The sequence below is a fragment of the Pristiophorus japonicus genome, chromosome 9, assembly GCF_044704955.1.
Source record: "Pristiophorus japonicus isolate sPriJap1 chromosome 9, sPriJap1.hap1, whole genome shotgun sequence".
Taxonomy (NCBI): domain Eukaryota; kingdom Metazoa; phylum Chordata; class Chondrichthyes; family Pristiophoridae; genus Pristiophorus; species Pristiophorus japonicus.
Genome location: NC_091985.1, coordinates 209,705,336 through 209,727,269, shown reverse-complemented (window position 1 = coordinate 209,727,269; position 21,934 = coordinate 209,705,336). Strand labels below are relative to the sequence as shown.

At 42.5% G+C, this 21,934-nt stretch overlaps 1 protein-coding gene across 6 annotated transcripts in view; it reads right to left on the bottom strand.

Moving 5' to 3' along the window:
* Positions 1–20,235, bottom strand: part of LOC139272825 (uncharacterized) — a 42,898-nt gene extending 22,663 nt beyond the window's left edge. For 5 of the 6 annotated variants that reach the window (XR_011594969.1, XM_070888938.1, XM_070888941.1 and 2 more), the window contains exons 1-4: positions 20,056–20,235; positions 17,811–17,922; positions 2,819–2,912; positions 1,292–1,346 (exon numbers count right to left, since the gene is read on the bottom strand). Coding sequence is in view for 5 of the 6 variants with exons in the window: in XM_070888938.1 (XP_070745039.1) it covers positions 1,292–1,346; positions 2,819–2,912; positions 17,811–17,922; positions 20,056–20,170 (376 nt within the window). In the remaining variant the exon portion in view is untranslated. Of the gene's footprint in view, positions 1–1,291; positions 1,347–2,818; positions 2,913–17,810; positions 17,923–19,606; positions 19,813–20,055 lie in introns of those variants that run through there. The other variant, XM_070888939.1, reaches the window with a different exon arrangement.
* Between the last annotated feature and the right edge of the window lie 1,699 nt (positions 20,236–21,934).

Sequence of the window (21,934 nt, the reverse complement as noted above, 5' to 3'; positions counted from 1 at the left end):
TGTTTTAATTTAGTTTCTATTTCTTTGTTATTTCCCAGTTAGTTTCTTTTACCCTGATTATTCTCCAGTTAATTTCCCGTTTAGTTTATATTACCCGTGTTTCTTCACCACTTAGTTTTTATTCCTCTGATTATTCCTCATTTGGTCTCTCTACCCTCTGTTCATCTCCAATTTAACAATCACTCAGTACTGCAGTGAAATGTCATACAACCTATGTGCTTGACTGTTGGAGTATTTTAATTCACTATCATCTGCCTCAGAGGTGAGAATGGTACCATGGAGTTCCGGCTGACACGAACTACCATTTAATTCAAACTTAGCCCTTTGATGCGTGCTCTCAGAATTTTCTGCCTTTGATTACTTCCGACATAAAACCTACTGCAATAAAGGGTAAATCACCCCATGTAGAGCGGAAATAGATGCACCAGGACAATAAGCAAATAGCATCGTAGAATTAAACAATGCAAAAGGAGGACATTCGGCTCATTGTCCCTGCGCTGGTTCTCTGAAAGAGCAATTCCCTTTGTGGCATTTCCCTCTCCTTTTCCCATTCACATATTTTCCTTTGTCAAATATGTATTATCTTCCCTTTCAAAACGATTGTGAACCTGTGCCTGCCATTGTTTGTGATAGGTCAGTATATATCCTCACAACCAACTGCATAAAACATCTCCTAACCTCTCCACTCTTTTGGTGATGATTGTAAACTTACTAATTATCGATTATCACCAATGCAAATAGTTTTTTTTCTCGACTCTGCTGCACACAATCCCTCAGAATGCCGAACCGCTATCAAATCGACCAATAACTGTCTTTGTTCTACGAGCGGATAATATATCACTTCTCTCTTTCTTTCTCTCTCTCTCTTTCTCTCTCTCTCACTCGCTCTCTCTGTCATCCTCTCTCTCTCTCTATCTCTATCTTTCTCCCTCTCTTATATCTTCCTCACTCGCAAAAGACCAACATAAATATTTCTCAGGTGAGCACAATTCAATCACCTGTCCATCAACCTACAATTTCAAGTATGAGGCATCCCACACGAAATGTCTATCATGTTCCCAGAATGCATTCTATACTTCACTTCCAATAGAATACGTGCTCACTAATGCTACGTTGCTAAAACCTGCGAGTACTAATTTCAATATTTAGGAACCGTCGATTAATCTGGGGTCACACCCTGCCTGTGACAGGCTCACAGTTCAATTGTTGAAACATCACAAAATTGAGGGGCAAAGACAGTCAGCGTTTCCCCTCCTATTGTCTGAAATGCTGTTAGTAACTGTGACTTTACCTTCCATCAGTTGCAGAGCTTGGAATTGCGGGTAGAGGTGGAGCGTAGCATTTCCCTGTGAAATTAAAAACACTGATTAGAGGTTATCATCATCATCATAGGCAGTCCTTCGGAATCGAGGAAGACTTGCTTCTACTCCTAAAGTGAGTTCTTTGGTGGCTGAACAGTCCAACACGAGAGCCACAGACCCTGTCACAGGTGGGGGATGTGGGGATGGCACTGATTTACCACATGCTCCTTCCACTGCCTGCGCCTGACCTCTTCACACTCGCAGCATTGAGATTTGGAGAGCTCAACGCCCCTCCGATGCACTTTCTCCACCTAGGGCCGTCTTCAGCCAGGGTCTCCCAGGTGTCAGTGCTGATGTCGCACTTCACCAGGGAGGCTTTGAGGGTGTCCTTGTAACGTTTCTGCTGCCCACCTTTGGCTCGTTTGCCATGAAGGAGCTCCACAAAAAGCAATTGCTTAGGGAGTCTTGTGCCTGGCATGCGAACTAAATAGCCTGCCCAGAGAAGCTGATCGAGTGTAGTTAATGCTTCAATGCTGGGGATATTAGCCTTGGCGAGGACATTGATGTTGGTGCATCTGTCCTCCCAGGGGATTTGCAGGACCTTGCGGAGACATCATTGGTGATATATCTCCAACGACTTGATGTGCCTTCTGTACATCATCCATGCCTCTGACCCATAGAGGAGGGTGGGTATTACTACAGCCCTGTCGACCATAAGCTTGGTGGTAGGTTTGAGGGCCTGGTCTTCGAACGCTCTTTTCCTCAACCGGCCGAAGGCTGCACTGGCACACTGAAGGCGATGTTGAATCTCTGCATCAATGTTTGCTTTTGTTGACAATAGGCTCCCGAGGTATGGTAAGTGGCCCTCGTAGTTCAGGGCCACGCCGTGAATCTTCATGATTGGGCGGCAGTGTTGTGCGGCGAGGACAGGCTAGTGGAGGACCTTTGTCTTATGACTGTTAAGCATAAGGCCCATGCTTTCATATGCCTCGGTGAATACATTGACTATATCCAGGATTAGAAGTAATACATGCTCGATCCCCGTAACTTGTTTAAAATGTTCCTTGTTGGAGTTCATTCTAGGCGAGTATTTTCCAGTGTAATACCGAAACATACAAGTGACGGCACAATCTCTATCACTGGTCTGTGCTACGTTTGCTCATCGCAGCCAGTGATTATAGTAGAATAATCACACCCTTTGGGCTAGACAGGTAGAAACTGCCCACGGTTCCTATCCAAGCAACTATACTGTAAAATCCACTTCAGTGTAGGTGGCTGGGGCACAACAACCAATTATACGCACTGTATCGATTTCCAAAGGATTTTCAGGGCTTCGGGGAGGGTGGCTGTGGCGATGTTAGAGCCCTCATACAGAGGCGCTGGAGGCTTTATCCTTAATCTAGTGTTTGCTGAGTGTCCCATTGAGATATACCGACAGTGATGACGTGTTTATTGACATTCCTTCTCAGACAGTTAATGAGAGACACAGAATGAGCCAGATTCATGGGATTACTTACTGTGAGAGATTCCCTTTTCTTTCCACTGGTGACGAAAGTAAATCCTTGTGTTTCTATTGCAACTCCGGTTTTCTGTATATTTTCTTCAACATACCTACAAGACACAATGATTAGTGATGATTAGAGGTACAAATATTAGAAGTTTTGTCCAACTTGGTGCTGCCAGAAACTCCTGGCAGAGAGCCAGCAGACATCCAGGATCTGAGTGGACAGGTCAAGAGACATACAATTATGTAAAAACAGAGAAATGTGTCGAAAAATATTCATATAAATGAGCAGGAATGTGAACAGCGGAAAGCTGAAGGCATTATACATATTGCCCCACAATATCATATCAAGTGCTTGAATCTTCCTTTGTCTCTATGTTTAATGCAGTAATTTTCTATCATCTCTGCACACTTCCTTTCTGTAAGGGTCCACTTCCTGCTGTCATGTTAATCATACTTTCAGAACAACCTTTCCTGTCACGTGTCCCATTACATCTGCCGTGCGCACCTGCTAGTTGTGGTGCTTTGCCACAGGAGCTGCCAGTACTGGAGAGAAACACTGTTCACTCCGATCATGCCTGCTTCCCAAATTACCGTAGATACTGCAATTTACCTTCAAGACTAACATTACAAGTATTAGATAAAAATAAGGATAGAATATATTGTTCTAAAATGAAAAATGTACTATACATGTGCACCATGCTGCAGCTATTCATAGAATCACTGAATCAGAATGATTACAGCACAGAAAGAGACCATTCGGTGCAAGAGCACTACACCTAGTCCCATTCCACTGCCGTTTCCCCGTAGGCCTGCGTTTTTTCCCTTCAGGTACTTATCCAGTTCCCTTTTGAAAGCCATGATTAAGTCTGCTTCCTCCACGTTTTCAGGCAAAGCATTCCAGATCCTAATGATTTGCTGCTTTAAAAACTTTTTTCCACATGTCGCCTTTGGTTCTTTTGCCAATAATTTTAAATCTATGTCCTCTGGTTCTCGACCCTTTCACCAATGTTAACAGTTTCTCTCTATCTACTCTGCCAAGGGCCCTCATGAAGTTGAATACCTCTAGCAAATCACCTCTCAACCTTCTCCAGTTTATACAGGTAACTGAAGTCCCTCATCCATGGAACTATTATTGCACATCTTTTCTGCACCCTCCCCAATGCCTTCCAATCCTTCCTAAAGTGTAGTGCCCATAATTGCATACAATGCTCCAGTTGAGGCCCGACCAGTGTTTTATAAATGCTCATCATAATGCCCTAGCTTTTTTTCTCTATGTCTCTACTTATGAAGCCCAGGACCCCGTCTGCTTTTTTAACCGCTTTCTCAACCTGCCCTGCTATCTTCAACAATTTGTGCAGATATATCCCCAGGTCTCTATATTCATTCAGCCCCTTTAGAATGTTATCCTTTAGTTTATATTGCCTTCCCTCATTCTTCCTTCCAAAGTGTATCACTTTGCACTTTTCTGCGTTAAATTTCATCTGCCATGTGTCCGTCCATTCTACCAACCTGTCAATGTCCTCTTGAAGTCTATCACCATCCTCTTCACAGTTCACTATACTACCAAGCATCTGAAAATTTCAAAATTGTGTCCTGTACACCCAAGTCCAAATCATTAATATATATCTTGAAAAGCAGTGGTGCTTGTACCAACCATTGGTAACACCACTGTACACCTTCCTCCAATCCAAAAAAACAACCGTTGACGACAACAGTCTGATCCCTGTCACACAGCCAATTTCGCATCCATGCAGACACTATTCATTTTATTCCATGGGCTTCAGCTCTGCTGGCAAGCCTATTATGTGGCACTTCATCTAAAGCCTTTTGGAATTCCACATACACCAGATCAACCCCATCGCCATCATCGACACTCTCTCTTAACTTATCAAAAAAATTAATCACATTAGTTCAACACAATTTGCCTTTGACAAATCAATGCTGGCTTTCTTTAATTAATCCACACTTGTCCAAGTGACTGTTTGTTTTGTCCTGCATTATCGTTTCTCAAACCTTCTCCACTACCGTGGTTAAACTGACTGGTCTGTAGTTGCTGGGTTTATCCTTACACACTTTTTTGAATAAGATCGTAAAATTTGCAATTCTCCAGTCCTCTGGTCTCTAAGGAGGATTGGAAGATTATCGCCAATACCTCCGCTATTTCCACCCTTACCCCCTCAGCATCCTAAGATGCATTCCGTCCGGTACTGGTGGCTTATCCACTTTAAGTACAGCCAGCCTTTCTTGTACATCCTCGTTATCATTTGTTATCGCTTCCAGTATCTCAACTATCACACATTTCACTCTGACTTTCGCAGTAACTTTGTCCTTGGTAAAGACCGATGCAAGGTAGTCATTTAGGACCTTAGCCGTTCCCTCTGTCGTAGGTTTAATTTTTGGTCCCAAATTGGCCCCAACCCTCCTCTTACTATCCGTTTATTATTTATATACCTATAGAAGACTTTTTGTTCCCTTTTATGTCAGCTGTCAATCTATCTCATACTCTCTCTTTGCCCCTTTTATTTCCTTATTTACTTCCTCTCTGAACTTTTTATGTTCCGCTTGGTTTCCACTTGTATTCTCAACATGAAATCTATCACACGCCCCCTTTTTCTGCTTCATCTTACTCTCACTCTGCTTCGTTTTTCAGGGAGCTCTGACTTTGCTTGCCCCATCTTTCTCCCTCGGGGGTATGTAGCTCGACTGTACCTGAACCATCTATTCATTCAATGCATCCCATTGTTCGATTACAGTTTTGTCTGCCCATCTTTGATTGCAATTTACCCGGGACAGACCGTTCTCAACCCACTGAAATCGGCTCTGCTCCAATTAATTATTGTATTCTAGATTGTTCCTTGTCCTGTTCCATAGCTAATTGAACCTCATGATCACGGTTCGTTAATTTTCCCCTATGATATGTACTCCACTTGACCTACCTTATTCCCCAGAACTAGATCCAGAAATGTCTTCTTCCACATTGGGCCGGAAAAGCATTGATCAAACTTTTAATATAAAATGCCATATTTCTTTGGTGGGTAATTTTAATTTTCCTGGCATTCAGTGGGACGATGGTTTACCTGCTGTTGTGGTCGGAAGTGCAACAGAAAAAAATTATCGAAATATACAAGACTGTTTCCTGACTCAAAATGTTAATGAAGTAACTAGGGATAATCATATATTGGATCTGGTGTTTAGTAGTGAGCCTGACATCGTATCAGTCCTCCTTGTGGGGGGACACCTGGGCAACAGCGACTAGAACATTTAACGGTTCCAATTGTCTAGTGGCACTAAAGTTCCTACAACTCGCACCATAATGGCAGATGATTTGGAATGGGTAAATTGGCTAAACTTCCATGTTGGTGATGAGACTGATGTTTTATATAAATGGAGATTTGTTTTTAAGAACATGATTAAAAATATGGAAAAAAATAAGTACCAAAAGCAAAATAAGCAAATGTGGTAAGAAAAAGCCAAGGTGGCTGACTGTCTATGTACAAAGACAAATAAGATGTAAACAGAAATGATTTATAATGGGGAACAAATAAATGGCAAAACAATTGAATAAATACTTCACTAAGGAAGACACAAATAGCATTCCAGAAATACTAGGGGACCGAGGGTCTAGCGAGAAGGAGGAAATGAAGGAAATCCTTATTAGTCAGGAAATTGTGTTAGGGAATTTGATGGGATTGAAGGCCAATAAATCCCCAGGACTTGATATTCTGCATCCCAGAGTATTTAAGGAAGTGACCCTAGAAATAGTGGATGCATTGGTGGTAATTTTCCAACATTCTATAGATTCTGGATCCGTTTCTATCGATTGGAGAGTAGCTAATGTAACACCACTTTAAAAAAAAAGGTGGAATGGAGAAAACAGGAAATTATAGACCGGTTAGCCTGACATCAGTAGTGAGGAAAATATTGGAATCAATTATTAAAGATGTAATGGCAGCGCATTTGGAAAGCAGTGACAGGATCGATCCAAGTCAGCATGGATTTATGAAAGGGAAATCATGCTTGACAAATCTTCTAGAATTTTTTGAGGATGTAACTGGTAGAGTAGACAAGGAAGAACCAGTGGGTGTGGTGTATTTGGACTTTCAAAAGGCTTTTGACACGGTCCCACACAAGAGATTAGAGTGCAAAATTAAAGCATATGATATTGGGGGTAATGTACTGATGTGGATAGAGAACTGGTTGGCAGACAGGAAGCAAAGAGTAGGATTAAACGGGTCCTTTTCAGAATGGCAGGCAGTGATGTGGGGTACCACAAGGTTCAGTGCTGGGACCCCAGCTATTTATAATATACATTCATGATTTAGATGAAGGAATTGCATGTAATATCTCCAAATTTTGCAGATGACATTAAGCTGGGTGGCATTATGAGCTGTGAGGAGGATGCTAAGTGGCTGCAGGGTGACTTGGCCAGGTTAGGTGAATGGGCAAAAGCATGGCAGATGCAGTTTAATGTAGATAAATGTGAGGTTTTATCCACTTTGGTAGATAAAACTGCAAGGCAGGTTATTATCTGAATGGTGACAGATTAGGAAAAGTGGAGCTGCAACGAGACCTGGGTGTCATGGTACATCAGTCATTAAAAGTTGGCATTCAGGTACAGCAGGTGGTGAAGAAGGCAAATGGCATGTTGGCCTTCATAGCGAGAGGATTTGAGCATAAGGGAGGTCTTACTGCAGTTGTACAGGGCCTTGGTGAGGCCACACCTTGAATATTGTGTACTGTTTTGGTCTTCTAATCTGAGCAAGGCCATTCTTCCTATTGAGGGAGTGCAGTGAAGGTTCACCACACTGATTCCTGGGATGGCAGGACTGACATATGAAGAAAGACTAGATTGACAAGGATATATTCACTGGAATTTAGAAGCATGAGAGGGGCTTTCATAGAAACATATAAAATTCTGACGGGATTGGACATGTTAGATGCAGGAAGAATGTCCCCGATGTTGGGGAAGTCCAGAACCAGGGGTCACGGTCTAAGGATAAGGGGTAAGCCATTTAGGGCCGAGATGAGGAGAAACTACTTCACTTGGAGAATTGTGAACCTGTGGAATTCTTTACCACAGAAAGTTGTTGAGGCCAGTTCGTTAGATATATTCAAAAGGGAGTTAGATGTGACCCTTACGGCTAAAGGGATCAAGGGGTATGGGAAGAAAGCAGGAATGGGGTACTGAAGTTGCATGATCAGCCATAATCATATTGAATGGTGGTGCAGGCTCGAAGGGCCGAATGGCCTACTCCTGCACCTATTTTCTATGTTTTTATCTTTCTATGATTCTTTAAATTAAAAACATTTAATACTGAAATAAATGGGTTGAATACGAGGAACAACTAAAAAAACCCGAATGCTGCTATTAGATCAGCAAAATGTCGAATGGAAAATGGATTGCAGACAACTGTGGCAGTAATGGGAAGAGCTTTTCTAGTTATGTGAAGAGTCAGAGACTAACAAAGAGTGTATTGGGCCACTGAAAGATGTTCAAGGACAGATTAAAAAGGGCTCATGAGCAGTGGTGGAAATATTAAATGAGTACTTTGCTTCAGTTTTCATCCTTCAAGATGGTGCTTGGATATTAGAATTGAAAAATACTGGTTTTGTTAGTAACATTATATTGAAGAACATATTGTTTTAGAAATTATTAAGAGCTTGAAAATAGCAGCCATGCAGGATTCTATCCGCCTGAGGGTCCTCCGGGAAATGGAACAAGTGCTATGCGAATCCTTGAATTGTATTTTTAATAGCTTCCTGCATTCTGGAATGGTTCCACCAGATTGGAAGGAGGCTAATGAAGTTGCATTTAAAAAAAAATAAAGGTGACAAGGCAGAGCCGGGTAGCTATAGGCCCCTCAGTTTAGCATCAGTAATAACTAAAATACTTGAAGGAATCATAAGGAATGTATGGAAGGATATACTTGCATTGGAGGCAGCTCAGAGAAGGTGCACTAGGTTGATTCCAGAGAGAAGGAGGTCGACTTATGAAGTACAGATGAGTAGGTTGGGTCTATACTCAATGGAGATTAGAAGAATGAGAGGTGATCTTATTGAAGCATTAGGTACTGAGGGGGCTTGACAAGGTCGATGCGGAGAGGACGTTTCCACTCGTGGGGCAATCCAGAACTAGGGAGCATAGTTTAAGAATAATGGGTCGCTAATTTAAAACTGAGATGAGAAGGAATTTGTTCTCTCAGAGGGTTGATAATCTGTGGAATTCTCTGCCCCAGAGAGCTGCGGAGGAACGGTTATTGACCATATTTATGTTGGAGATAGACAGATTTGTGATTGCAAAGAGAGTGAAGGATTATGGTGAGAAAGCAGGGAAGTAGAGTTCAGCCCAAGACCAGATCAGCCATGATCTTATTAAATGATGGAGCAGGCTCAAGGGGCCAAATGGCCTACTCCTGCTCCAAATTCTTATGTTAAAACACCATCACCTCATATTTGTACCTGCAGCTCACCAACCTTATTTACCACACTTTGTGCGTTTACACACATGCATTGTAAACCTGCCTTAGACCTTCTTTTATTCTCTCTTAGTCTGACCCCCACCTAATACCTTACTATTTCTTAGCCTAGTGCTATCTGACCCTCCCAATCCTTTGTGCACCTCGTTTCTCCTTTCTAATGCTACATTCTGGTCCCCTGCCCTTGCCAAATTAGTTGCAACCTTACTCAACAGTATTAGCAACCCCCCCCCCCCCCCCACCTTCCAAGCGAGGATATTGGTCCCAGTTCTGTTGAAGTGCAACCTGTTGGGCCTGTACAGGTCCCACCTCCACCAGAACCGGTCCTAACGGCCAGGGAATTAACGTCCTCTCTCCTGCACCATCTCTCCAGCCACGCATTCAGCTGCTCTCCAGGTACTAGCTTGTGGCACCAGAAGTAATTCGGAGATTACTATCTTTGAGGTGCTGCTTTTTTCATCTCGTTCCTCGCACCCTCAAATCTGCCCGCAGGACCTCATCCCTCTTTCAACCTATTTCGTTGATACTAATATAGAGTACGACTTCTGTCTGCTCCCCCTCCCCCTCAGAATGCTCTGCAGCCGTTCTGGGACTCCTTGACATTGGTAGCAGAGAGCCAATACACCATCGTGGAATTACTTATGCGGCTGATGAAAAGCTTGTCTGTTCCCGTAATTATAGAATCTCCTATCACTTTTGCGTTCCCGATCTTCCTACACCCCTTTTTACAGCTGAGCCACCTGTGGTGCCATGGACTTGGTTCTGGCTGTACTCCTCAGAGGAACCATGCCCTAATCCGTATGTAGTACAGAAGACCAGTAGCCTATAAACACGCTTCACCAGGAAGGCAAATGGAATGTCAGGAAGGCAAATGGACTGCTGATCTTTATTGCAAGGTGGATAGAGTATAAAAGCAGAGAAATACTGCTACAATTGTATAGGATATTGGTGAGACCACATCTGGAGTACGGCATACAATTTCGTTCTCCATATTTAAGGAAAAATATACCTGCATCGGAGGCTCTTCAGAGAAGGTTAACTAGGTTGATTCCGGAGATGAGGGGGTTCACTCATGAGGATAGGTTGCGTAGGTTGGGCCTATACACATTGGAGTTCAGAAGACTGAGCGGTGATCTTAGTAAAACTTACAAGATAATGACGGAGCTCACCAAGGTGGATGCAGAGAGGATATTTCCACTCATAGGCGAAACTAGAACTAGGGGACATAGAATAAGGGACCGCCCATTTAAAACTGAGATGAGGAGATAGTTTTTCTCTCAGAGGGTTGTAAATCTATGGGATGCTCTGCCCCAGAGAGATGTGGAGGCTGGGTCATTGAATATATTTAAGGTGGAGATAGACAGATTTTTAAGCGATAAGGGAGTAAAGGGTTGTGGGGAGCGGGAAGGGAAGTGGAGCTGCGTCCATGATCGGATCAGCCATGATCTTATTGAATGGCGGAGCATGCTCGAGGGGCCAAATGGCCTACTCCTGCTCCTATTTCTTATATTCGTATCTGACTTCGTCTATACCTGTGCCAAAATATGTCAAAATTATTTCAGATATTCCGCTCAAAGAAGACTTTAAGTAAAAATAACAAGTTGCATTCACATAGTTCCTTCAACGTAACAAAACGTCCCAAGGTACCTCACAAGAGCATTATCAATCAAAGTTTGACATCAAGCCACAGATGGAGATACCAGGACAGATGACCAAAAGCTTGGTCAAAGAGGTAGGTGTTAAGGAGCATCTTAAATGAGGAAAGAGAAGTAGCGAGGTGGCGAGGCTTAGAGAGGGAATTCCTGAGCTTCGTGCCAAGGTAGCTAAAGGAACGACCACCAATGTTGGAGTAGGATGGCAATATTGGAGGCACACAAAGTTGGCGAAGGTTTGGAGAGATGGAGGAGGTTATATAGTTGGGGGGCGGGGGGGGGGGGGCACGTAGTTATTTGAAAACAAAAATGAGAATTTTAAAACTGAGGCATTGCTGGACCAGGAGCCAATGTAGTCAGTGAGCACATGCGTGCTGGGTGAACGGGACTTGGTTGTCGTCAAGATATTGGCAGCGGAGTTTTGGATGAGCACATATTTAAGGAGGGTGGAAGATGCCCTTTGATAATGTACCACCTAAGAGATATATAGACAGGAAAATGCCACTTAAGGGAACTGTGACCCGGTGCAAAGATGTAGTATGGGAAACCAAAATCGAAATGCATGATGACTGCAGTTCCACAGAACTGTGTGCTTGGACTGCTCTTATTGACCACAGATATCATTCAACGTAGAAACACTTTAAACTTTGGAAATAAATTCGGGGGAAGGATACATATCTTAAATAAACATATTAAATGGAACAGAGAAGCAGACATTTTCTGATGTGTAGATGCAGAGGTCATTAGAGGTGACAGTGCAAAAGGTTATGCATGAACAATTAGATAGAATTATTGCTTTGTGTCTTGATGGATACATCCAGAAATGTCCTTTGGCTTTTACCACTCGGCTGCAATAAATTTCTGGCGATAGAGTAAAAAATCGAGGTGGTAATGTGAAATTGCTTAAATACGTGAATTATGCTGCAGTTGGATTTTTGAGTTCAGATTTTTGAAGGAAGAATGAAAAATAAATGGACACGGTTCATCTTAGATCTGCTATAATGTTTCAGGGATGAGGTGTTACCGTTTTCAAGGTATACTTGATAGGGCAATGCAGTTCCCACTGGAGCTGAGAAGACTGAGGGATGACCTGATAGAGGTCTTGAAGACTACAAATTGCAGTGGTAAGAAAAATGGTGAGACATTGTTTTCAATAGTCAGTGAAATGGTAATGAGCGGAATCAACGTGAAGCCAATTACAAAAATAATAAACTGGCTATATTGAATATCATCTTTATGCAGAGCTTGGTAAGAATATGACAAAATGACACTATGTTATAAACCTCTATTCATGCGAATGTTAGAGATAGAAACAGAGAAACATAGAAAGTAGGTGCAGGAGTAGGCAATACGGCCCTTCGAGCCTGCACCACCATTCAATATGATCATGGCTGATCATGCAACTTCAGTACCCCATTCCTGCTTTCTCTCCATACCACTTGATCTCTTTAGCCGTAAGGGTCACATCTAACTCCCTTTTGAATATAGCTAACGAACTGGCGTCAACAACTTCTGTGGTAGAGAATTCCACAGGTTCACAATTCTCTGAGTGAAGAAGTTTCTTCTCATCTCGGTCCTAAATGGCTTACCCCTTATCCTTAGACCGTGACCCCTGGTTCTGGACTTTCCCAACATCGGGAACATTCTTCCTGCATCTAACCTGTCCAATCCCGTCAGAATTTTATATGTTTCTATGAGATCCCCTCCCATTCTTCTAAATTACAGTGAATATAGGCCCAGTCGATCCAGTCTTTCTTTATATGTCAGTTCGGCCATCGCGGGAATCAGTCTGATGAACCTTAGCTGCACTCTGTCAATAACAAGAATGTCCTTCCTCATAGTAGCAGACCAAAACTGCACACAATACTCAAGGTGTAGTCTCACCAAGACCCTGTATCATTGCAGTAAGATCTCCCTGCTCCTATACTCAAATCCCCTCGCTATGAAGGCCAGCATGTCGTTTGCCTTCTTTACTGCCTGCTGTACCTGCACGCCGACCTTCAATGACTGATGTACCATGACACCCAGATCTCGATGTATCTCCCCTTTTACTAATCTGTCACCATTCAGATAATAACCTGTCTTCCTGTTTTTGCCACCAAAGTGGATAACCTCACACTTATCCATATTATACTTCATTTGCCATGCATATGTCCATTCACCTAACCTGTCCCCCTGAAGCCTCCTAGAATCCTCCTCACAGCTCACACAGCCACCCAGCTTAGTGTCAACTGCAATCTTGGAGATATTACATTCAATTCCTTCGTCTAAATCATTAATGTATATTGTAAATAGCTGAGGTCCCAGCACTGAACCCTGCGGCACCCCAATAGTCATTAACTTGCCATTCTGAAAAGGACCCGTTTATTCCCACTCTTTGCTTCCTATTTGCCAGCCAGTTCTCTATCCACATCAATACATTACCCCCAATACCATGTCCTTTAATTTTGCACACTAATCTCTTGTGTGGGACCTTGTCAAAAGCCTTTTGAAAGTCTAAATACACCACATCCACTGATTCTCCCCACTGTCCATTCTACTAGTTACATCCTCAAAAAATTCTAGAAGATTTGTCAAGCATGATTTCCGTTGCATAAATCCATGTTGACTTGGACCGATCCTGTCACTGCTTTCCAACTGCTCTGCTTTTTCATCTTTAATAATTGATTCCAATATTTTCCCCACTACCGATGTCAGGCTAACCAGTCTATAATTCCTTTTTTTCTCCGTCCCATCTTTTTTAAATAGTGGGACGGAGAAAACCATCCAATCCATAGGAACTGAACCAGAGTCTAAAGAATGTTGGAAAATGACTACCGATGCATTCACTATTTCTAGGGCCACTTCCTTAAATACTCTAGGATTCAGACTATCAGGCTCTGGGGATTTATCGGCCATCAGTTCCTTTAATTTCCCTAACACCATTTCCTGACTAATAAGGATTTCCCTCAGTTCCCCCTTCTCGCTAGACCCTCCGTCCCCGTAGTATTTTCGGGAGGTTATTCGTGTCATCCTTAGTGAAGACAGAACCAAAGTATTTGTTCAATTGGTCTGCCATTTCCTTGTTCCCCATTATGAATTCCCCTGATTCTGCCTGCAAGGGACCTACATTACTGTTCACTAATCTTTTTCTCTTCGCATATCTGTAGAAGCTTTTGCTGTCAGTTTTTATGTTCGCTGCAAGCTTACTCTCATACTCTCTTTCCCCCCTCCTAATTAAACTCTTAGTCTTCCTCGCTGAATTGCAAATTTTTCGCACTCCTCAGGTTTGCTGCTTTTCCTGGCCAATGTATATGCCTCATTCTTGGATTTAACACTTTCCCTAATTTCCCTTGTTAGCCACGGTTGAGCCACGTTCCCTTTTTTATTCCTTTCCCACACAGGATGTACAATTGTTGTAGTTCATCCATGTGATATTTAAATCTCTGCCATTGCCTATCCACCGTCAACCCTTTAAGTATCATTCGCCAGTCTATCCTAGCCAATTCACGTCTCATACCATCGAAGTTTCCTTTCTTTAAATTCAGGATCCTAGTCTTTGAATTATCTGTGTTACTCTCCATCTTAATTAAGAATATTATCGTCAGTCTTCCCCAAGGGCCAAGAGTAAGCACGACCAGATTGCTAATTAATCCCCTCTCGTTACACAAGACCCAGTCTAGGATGGCCTGTTCTCTAGTTGGTTGCTCGACATATTGGTCTAGAAAACCATCCCTTACACACTCCAGGGAATCCTCCTCCATAGTATTGCTACCAGTTTGGTTCACCCAATCAATGTGCAGATTAAAGTCACCCATGATAACTGCTGTACCCTTATTACACGCATCCCTAATTTCCTGTTTGATGCCATCCCCAACCCCCCTGCTATGGTTTGGTTGTCTGTACACAAATCCCACTCATGTTTTCTGCTCTTTGGTGTTTCGCAGTTCTACCGATATAGATTCCAAATCAACCACACTAATGTCCTTCCTTACATTGCATTAATCTCCTCTTTAACCATTAAAGCTACTCCACCTCCTTTTCCTTCCTGTCTGTCCTTCCTGAATATTGAATACACCTGGATGTTGAGTTCCCAGCCTTGGTTTCCTTGGAGCCATGTCTCCGCAATCCCAATTACATCATATCTGTTAAAAGCTATCTGCTGCGCAGTCAATTCATCCACCTTATTACGCATACTCCTTGCATTGAGAGTCAGAGTATTCAGGCTTGCTTTTTTAACACTTTTTGTCCTTTTAGAATGATGTTGTAATGTGACCCTTTTTGATTTTTGCCCTTGATTTCTCTGCCCTCCACTCTTGCTTTCATCCTTCCTACATTTTGCTTCTGCCCCCTTTTTACTTCCCTCTGCCTCCCTGCATAGATTCCCATCCCCCTGCCTTTTTAGTTTAAACCCTCCCCAACATTACCAAATGAAATTAGTTAGTCCCGTGAAAAGCAGGACTATTAATTCCTGTGGCTACCCGTCAGGAAAATAGAATTAGACTTTCTGGGATATAAAAAATATGGAGGGAATAGTAATCTAGTTGATTTTTTTCAGATGGTCGCCAGCCTGGTAGAGAAAAGAGTGCCTATGGATGTTGTTTATATGTATTTCTAAAAGGCATTTGATAAGGTTATGTACAAGAAATAATAGCAAAAATGAAAGTGTGTGGAACTGGAGAAAACGTGGTGATATGGGTTGGAAATTGATTGGAGACTAGGAGACAGAGAGTAGGGATCAATTATAAATTGTCTGATTGGTGCGATGTGAAACGGGCTGTCATTTATTCTGGTTCCTCAGCTTCTCGCTATAGTTTTCAATTATTTGATAAAAAAATAGAAATTTGCATATTCTAAATTTGTACTTAGTTGGGAGTCACAGTGATTATTGCAGATTGCAGCAGGAATTTCCAATGTATGGAAAACAGTTTAAGTGATTAGAAAAGCAGTGGCAAATGGATCTCAAACAGAGAAGTTTGAGGACATCCATGCAGGATCCAAAAAAGATCATTTCGAATATTTTCCATATCATGAGAAACTGGGAACTGTAGAAATATTTCAGTGTCCATGCACACACATCATTAAATGTAGCAGACAGGTACACAATCAAAGCATTATTGGAATGTTGGCCTTTATGTCACGGGAGCTAGACAATCCAGTGTAGTATTCAGCAAGCAGCGGATTGGAACTGGGTACCAGATTTTTACATTTTAAACTCTCCTCTGCACTGTTCTTGCTGGGAGAGAGTGGTTAAATTCCCAATTCTTGTTTCCTCTCTGTCAACGAATGTTATACCTGTCATGCCATAGTTTTTCATACGATATTCCTGATTTTTTTTTCCATAACAAGCTTCTTTTGAGACGATTTGTCAAATATTTTGGTAAAATTCATATATATTTTTATTTACATCTATTATTCAAATTGATCAGTGCTTTTATTATTCCAATTGGTCGCTGTTTCAAAAAATTCTACTACCTTTGTCAAACATGACAAAGGAGAATCAGTTGATGTGGTATATTTGGACTTTCAGAAGGCTTTCGACAAGGTCCCACACAAGAGATTAATGTGCAAAGTTAAAGCACAGAGAATTGGGGGTAGTGTGCTGACGTGGATTGAGAACTGGTTGTCAGACAGGAAGCAAAGAGTAGGAGTAAATGGGTACTTTTCAGAATGGCAGGCAGTGACTAGTGGGGTACCGCAAGGTTCTGTGCTGGGGCCCCAGCTGTTTACACTGTACATTAATGATTTAGATGAGGGGATTAAATGTAGTATCTCCAAATTTGCGGATGACACTAAGTTGGGTGGCAGTGTGAGCTGCGAGGAGGATGCTGTGAGGCTGCAGAGCGACTTGGATAGGTTAGGTGAGTGGGCAAATGCATGGCAGATGAAGTATAATGTGGATAAATGTGAGGTTATCCACTTTGGTGGTAAAAACAGAGAGACAGACTATTATCTGAATGGTGACAGATTAGGAAAAGGGAAGGTGCAACGAGACCTGGGTGTCATGGTACATCAGTCATTGAAGGTTGGCATGCAGGTACAGCAGGCGGTTAAGAAAGCAAATGGCATGTTGGCCTTCATAGCGAGGGGATTTGAGTACAGGGGCAGGGAGGTGTTGCTACAGTTGTACAGGGCCTTGGTGAGGCCACACCTGGAGTATTGTGTACAGTTTTGATCTCCTAACTTGAGGAAGGACATTCTTGCTATTGAGGGAATGCAGCGAAGATTCACCAGACTGATTCCCGGGATGGTGGGACTGACCTATCAAGAAAGACTGGATCAACTGGGCTTGTATTCACTGGAGTTCAGAAGAATGAGAGGGGACCTCATAGAAACGTTTAAAATTCTGACGGGTTTAGACAGGTTAGATGCAGGAAGAATGTTCCCAATGTTGGGGGAGTCCAGAACCAGGGGTCACAGTCTAAGGATAAGGGGTAAGCCATTTAGGACCGAGATGAGGAGAAACTTCTTCACCCAGAGAGTGGTGAACCTGTGGAATTCTCTACCACAGAAAGTAGTTGAGGCCAATTCACTAAATATATTCAAAAGGGAGTTAGATGAAGTCCTTACTACTCGGGGATCAAGGGGTATGGCGAGAAAGCAGGAAGGGGGTACTGAAGTTTCATGTTCAGCCATGAACTCATTGAATGGCGGTGCAGGCTAGAAGGGCTGAATGGCCTGCTCCTGCACCTATTTTCTATGTTTCTATGTCTATGTTTCTATGACTTATATTTCAGAAATCCGTGCTGGTTGTCTTTGATTAACTCCTATCTGTTTTGGTCTACACATAACTCCAGTCTCACACCTACCCTTCAAGACAACTAGTCTGGGAATAAATGCATCATTGCTAGTGTCGCCAACGTCCCGAGTGTAAAACAGAAAATGGCAAGCTCACCAGTTGATAAAGGAGCTCTTGCCAGCCGAATGGTTTCCCATCAGCATCACCGTGATCTTCTTCCTTGGAGCCAAGAGGCAGAGTCCCAGCTGGTTGGCAATGGCTACCAGTCCTGTCAACAGCAGAAAGGTCACTCGTGATCTCATTCCAAACAGTAACATTGTGGGTTGGGTCTACGTTAAAGTGACAGAGAGGCGGAATTTTAACCCAGGGCGATGGTGTAAAAGGGGACATATCCAATAAGTCTTCCATTTTATACCACGCCCGATTTTCTGTCTCATTGAACTCAATGGAAGGCCAATTCGATGTTCCCCATTTTACAGAAGCTAAAGTACCCCCAGATAATGATAGTGGGACGGGGAAGGTAGCGATATTAAATTAGCCTGCTTAATATACATGAGACCTTGATTGTGAGAAAAATCAAAGAGGGATCAACTTTAACTTTGGGCGATGGAGTAAAACGGACGCTGTAAATTGGACGCCCATTATTATCCCTGGCCTAATTTCCCTTTCACTGACTTCCAGAAAAGGAGAATCTGACATGGTGTATAATGCGCATCTAGTTTTATATCACCATGGTACAGCATCGCATCAAATTACAATTACTCCCAGATAGGGAGAGGTAAAGTGGGTGGGGAATCAATTCACCCTGGGCAGTAGCACAAAATATGTGACAGTGAATCACCAGCCCACTTTGCAGTCCGTCCGATTTTCCTTTCGAATGAAGTCAATTTTGAAATAAACTGGTTGAAGTCAGCCAACGAAACGATAGATGGACTGGTCCATAGTTATCTGGTTTGCCTCTCAATCACTTCTTGCACAAAGGATAACATTCAGGCCCCCACTTCCGTAAATTTAATTCTCATTCCCCCACTCAGTAAATCTCAATCCCATTCACTCACTCAGTAAAGATCACTCCCATTCTCGCATTCTTCAAATATCATTCGCATTCCATCACTCAAAAAAATCTCACTCCCATTTCCTCACTCTATAACTATCACCCCCATTCCCTCACTCTGCAAATCGCAATCCCATTGCCGCAGTCTGGAAATCTCATTCCCATTCCCTCATTCTATCACTGGCATTGATATTCTCTCACTCTGCGAGTCTCACTCTCATTCACATTCTCTCACACTCTAAATCGCACTCCAATTCCCGCCATCTTCAAATAGTACACCCATCCCGTCACTGTATAAATCTCAGTCCCATTCCCCTATTCTGAAAATATCAGCCCTTCGTTCAGAAATTCTCACCTCCATTCCCTCAATCAGGAAATATTTTCTCCAATCCCTCACTCCATAAATCTCACTCCCGTTCCCTCACTCATTAAACCTCACTTCCATTCCCTCGATCTGTAAACCTCTTTCCCATTCCCTCAATCTCTAAACATCACTCTTATCCCCTCACTCTGTAAATCTCACTCTCATTTCCTCACTCATTAAACCTCACTCCCATTCCCTCAATCTGTAAACCTCACTCCCATTCCTTTAATCTGTAAATTTCATTCCAATTCCCTCACTCTATAAATCTCACTCCCATTCCCTCACTCTTTAAACTTCACTCCCATTCCCTCAATCTGTAAACCTCACTCCCATTCCCTCAATCTGTAAATCTCACTCTCATTTCCTCACTCATTTAGCCTCACTCCCATTCCCTCAATCTGTAAACCTATTCCCATTCCCTCAATTTGTACACCTCACTCCCATTCCCTCACTCTGCAAATCACATTCCAATTCCTTCACTGTTAAAATCATTCAAATTTCCTCACTCTGTAAATCGTACGAATATGTCCTTACTCTGTAAATCTCACTCCGCTCCTTCTTCTTTCTGCTGCTCTGCTGCGCCCAGACCAGATGGATCCAATGTAATTTAAGTAACGTGAATTCTTAAAACTGGAGTAAACCATAGAGCTTGCGTTTCAAATATATGTATAACATACATATATCTATAATGCTTCATATAAATATATATGAAGCATTATAGATATATGTACAATTTTTGAAATAATTTTTTTCCCCAGAGACAGCTGTGAGAGCGACTTCTGTCAAGGTCCTGCTGAACGCAACTTCAGCAGTTGAATTGGTGCCAACTCAGGCTGAGTGAAACCCGAGAGCGAGTGACTCAGCAACACCGAAATAAAGCTGTCAGTTGCTAACTTTCATATACGCGGGGACCGTGTGCAGTAAATATGAGTTGAAAATATATTTCAATGCTGTCCCTAAAATGCTTGCCGTCAATGTCTTACCGTGCTTTGTGTCCGTGTACAGCAAGTGACATTCCCTGAGGATCTTCTCATTAATGGAGAGGCTCACACTCTCAAAGGGATTCGAAGAGGATCGCAGCCTCAGGCTTCCTGACATTGTCTGTGCTGGGAGCTCCGCAGACTCCTTCAACCTGACCTGGGACAAGCAGGCTCATAGCTGACAAGACCATAATGCTGACACGTTATGTAACGCAGGAGGAATGTTAAGTCTATGTGTGAGTGACAGACCATATGTGCGAACCTGCTCACATCATCAGTTCAATCACTTTGGGCCCTGGTCCAACAGGACCTTTAAATCGCTGCCCACCCCAAACCAGCATTGAGTTGGGGTCAACACCCTTGGTGCTCTGTTTAATTGAAGTAATTAAAACGGAATCTGTTGTTAAGGTCTCAATGTTCTGTTTAATGTTAGTTTTAATCAAACATTTATTACTCTGCCATGGCCATACCTAACTCAGTAACTAATTACATTTGAAGATATGTTTAATCTCTCAGTGTCTAATCAAATAGCTAAACTATAATTCATGAACAACCCTTCCATGTACACCTTTTTATTCTATTAATGTAGCTCAGTCCTCTGAAATATAAAACATTCTTACAGAGCTTAACAGGGTAGATGCAGGGAGGATGTATCCTCTGACTCTGGAGTCTAGAACCACGGGTCTCAGAATAAGCAGTCGACCATTTAGGACTGAGATGGGGAGAAACTTCTTCACTCAAAGGGTGGTAAATCTTTGGCATTCTCCACCCCAGAGGGCTGTGGAGGCTAAATCTTCGACTATGTTCAAAACAGAGATAGATAGGATTTTTGATATTAATGAAATCAAGGGATATGGGGATAGTGCAGTTGAGTTGAGGTAGAATATTAGCCGCGGTCTACTTGAGTGGTGGAGCAGGCTCGAGGGGCCAAATGGCCTACTCCTGCTCTTAATTCTTATGTTCTTATGTCTAAAACAACAACTACTTCCGATCAAACTATAACATAAATATGGCTAATCCTTAGAGGCGCTGTCTTATTCATTACCTAGTGATAATGAAGCCCCTTGCTAACTACTTAGTTCCATTGGCTAGCGATCCTCTAGTTAATGTCCCAACTCTTCCTTGTGTGCTCCATACTCTAGCGAAAGCCGAGTTCGCTCAGGTAAGTACGGATGAGGCAGGACTTTTAGAACATCGAGCAGATCAATCCATTGCGATTCCACAATCCCATCACTGTCTCTAACTGCTCCTTAAATGATTCAACCATCTTCCATCCACCCCGACCCAGAATATGAATTCAGGAATCAGTCAACACAAGTGTGAAGAACTGACTCATGGTCCAAGCTTATAGTCCTTTATCTCTCTGTACCATGAAACCTGCTTAAGATAAATCTTGATTGCAACCCGTAGTACCTTGCCTTACTCTACAGGGCTCACACTCTTCGAGGCGACCTGAGAGGTATATAACATAATGAACGCCATGTTAGGTTGTCGATGAGATAGCTTATTTGTGTTTGAGAGATTGGGGAGAACCAGGGGACAAGCATTTAAATTACACAACAGTAGGAATAGGCTGGCCAGACAGTAGTGCTCATTTTGTTTGCACTACCAGTTTGTGCGGTGTGCTGACTCTCTGCTCATTTTCAACTGAGAGTTGGACTGGTCTTGGCTGGGCCAGAGGTCGTCTCATATCAAATATAAATAGATTAACAGTTAACGTATGCATAGACAATGTGATCTACTGGAATGGTATTGATCATCTGAGGGGGTCGGAAGGTTTTTCTGTTTGATTAAAAACCAATGCGTATAAGGTGGCCACGGTTAATGGGAAAATAGAAGATTGGGAACATTTTAAACGACAGCAAAGGATGACTAAGAAAGC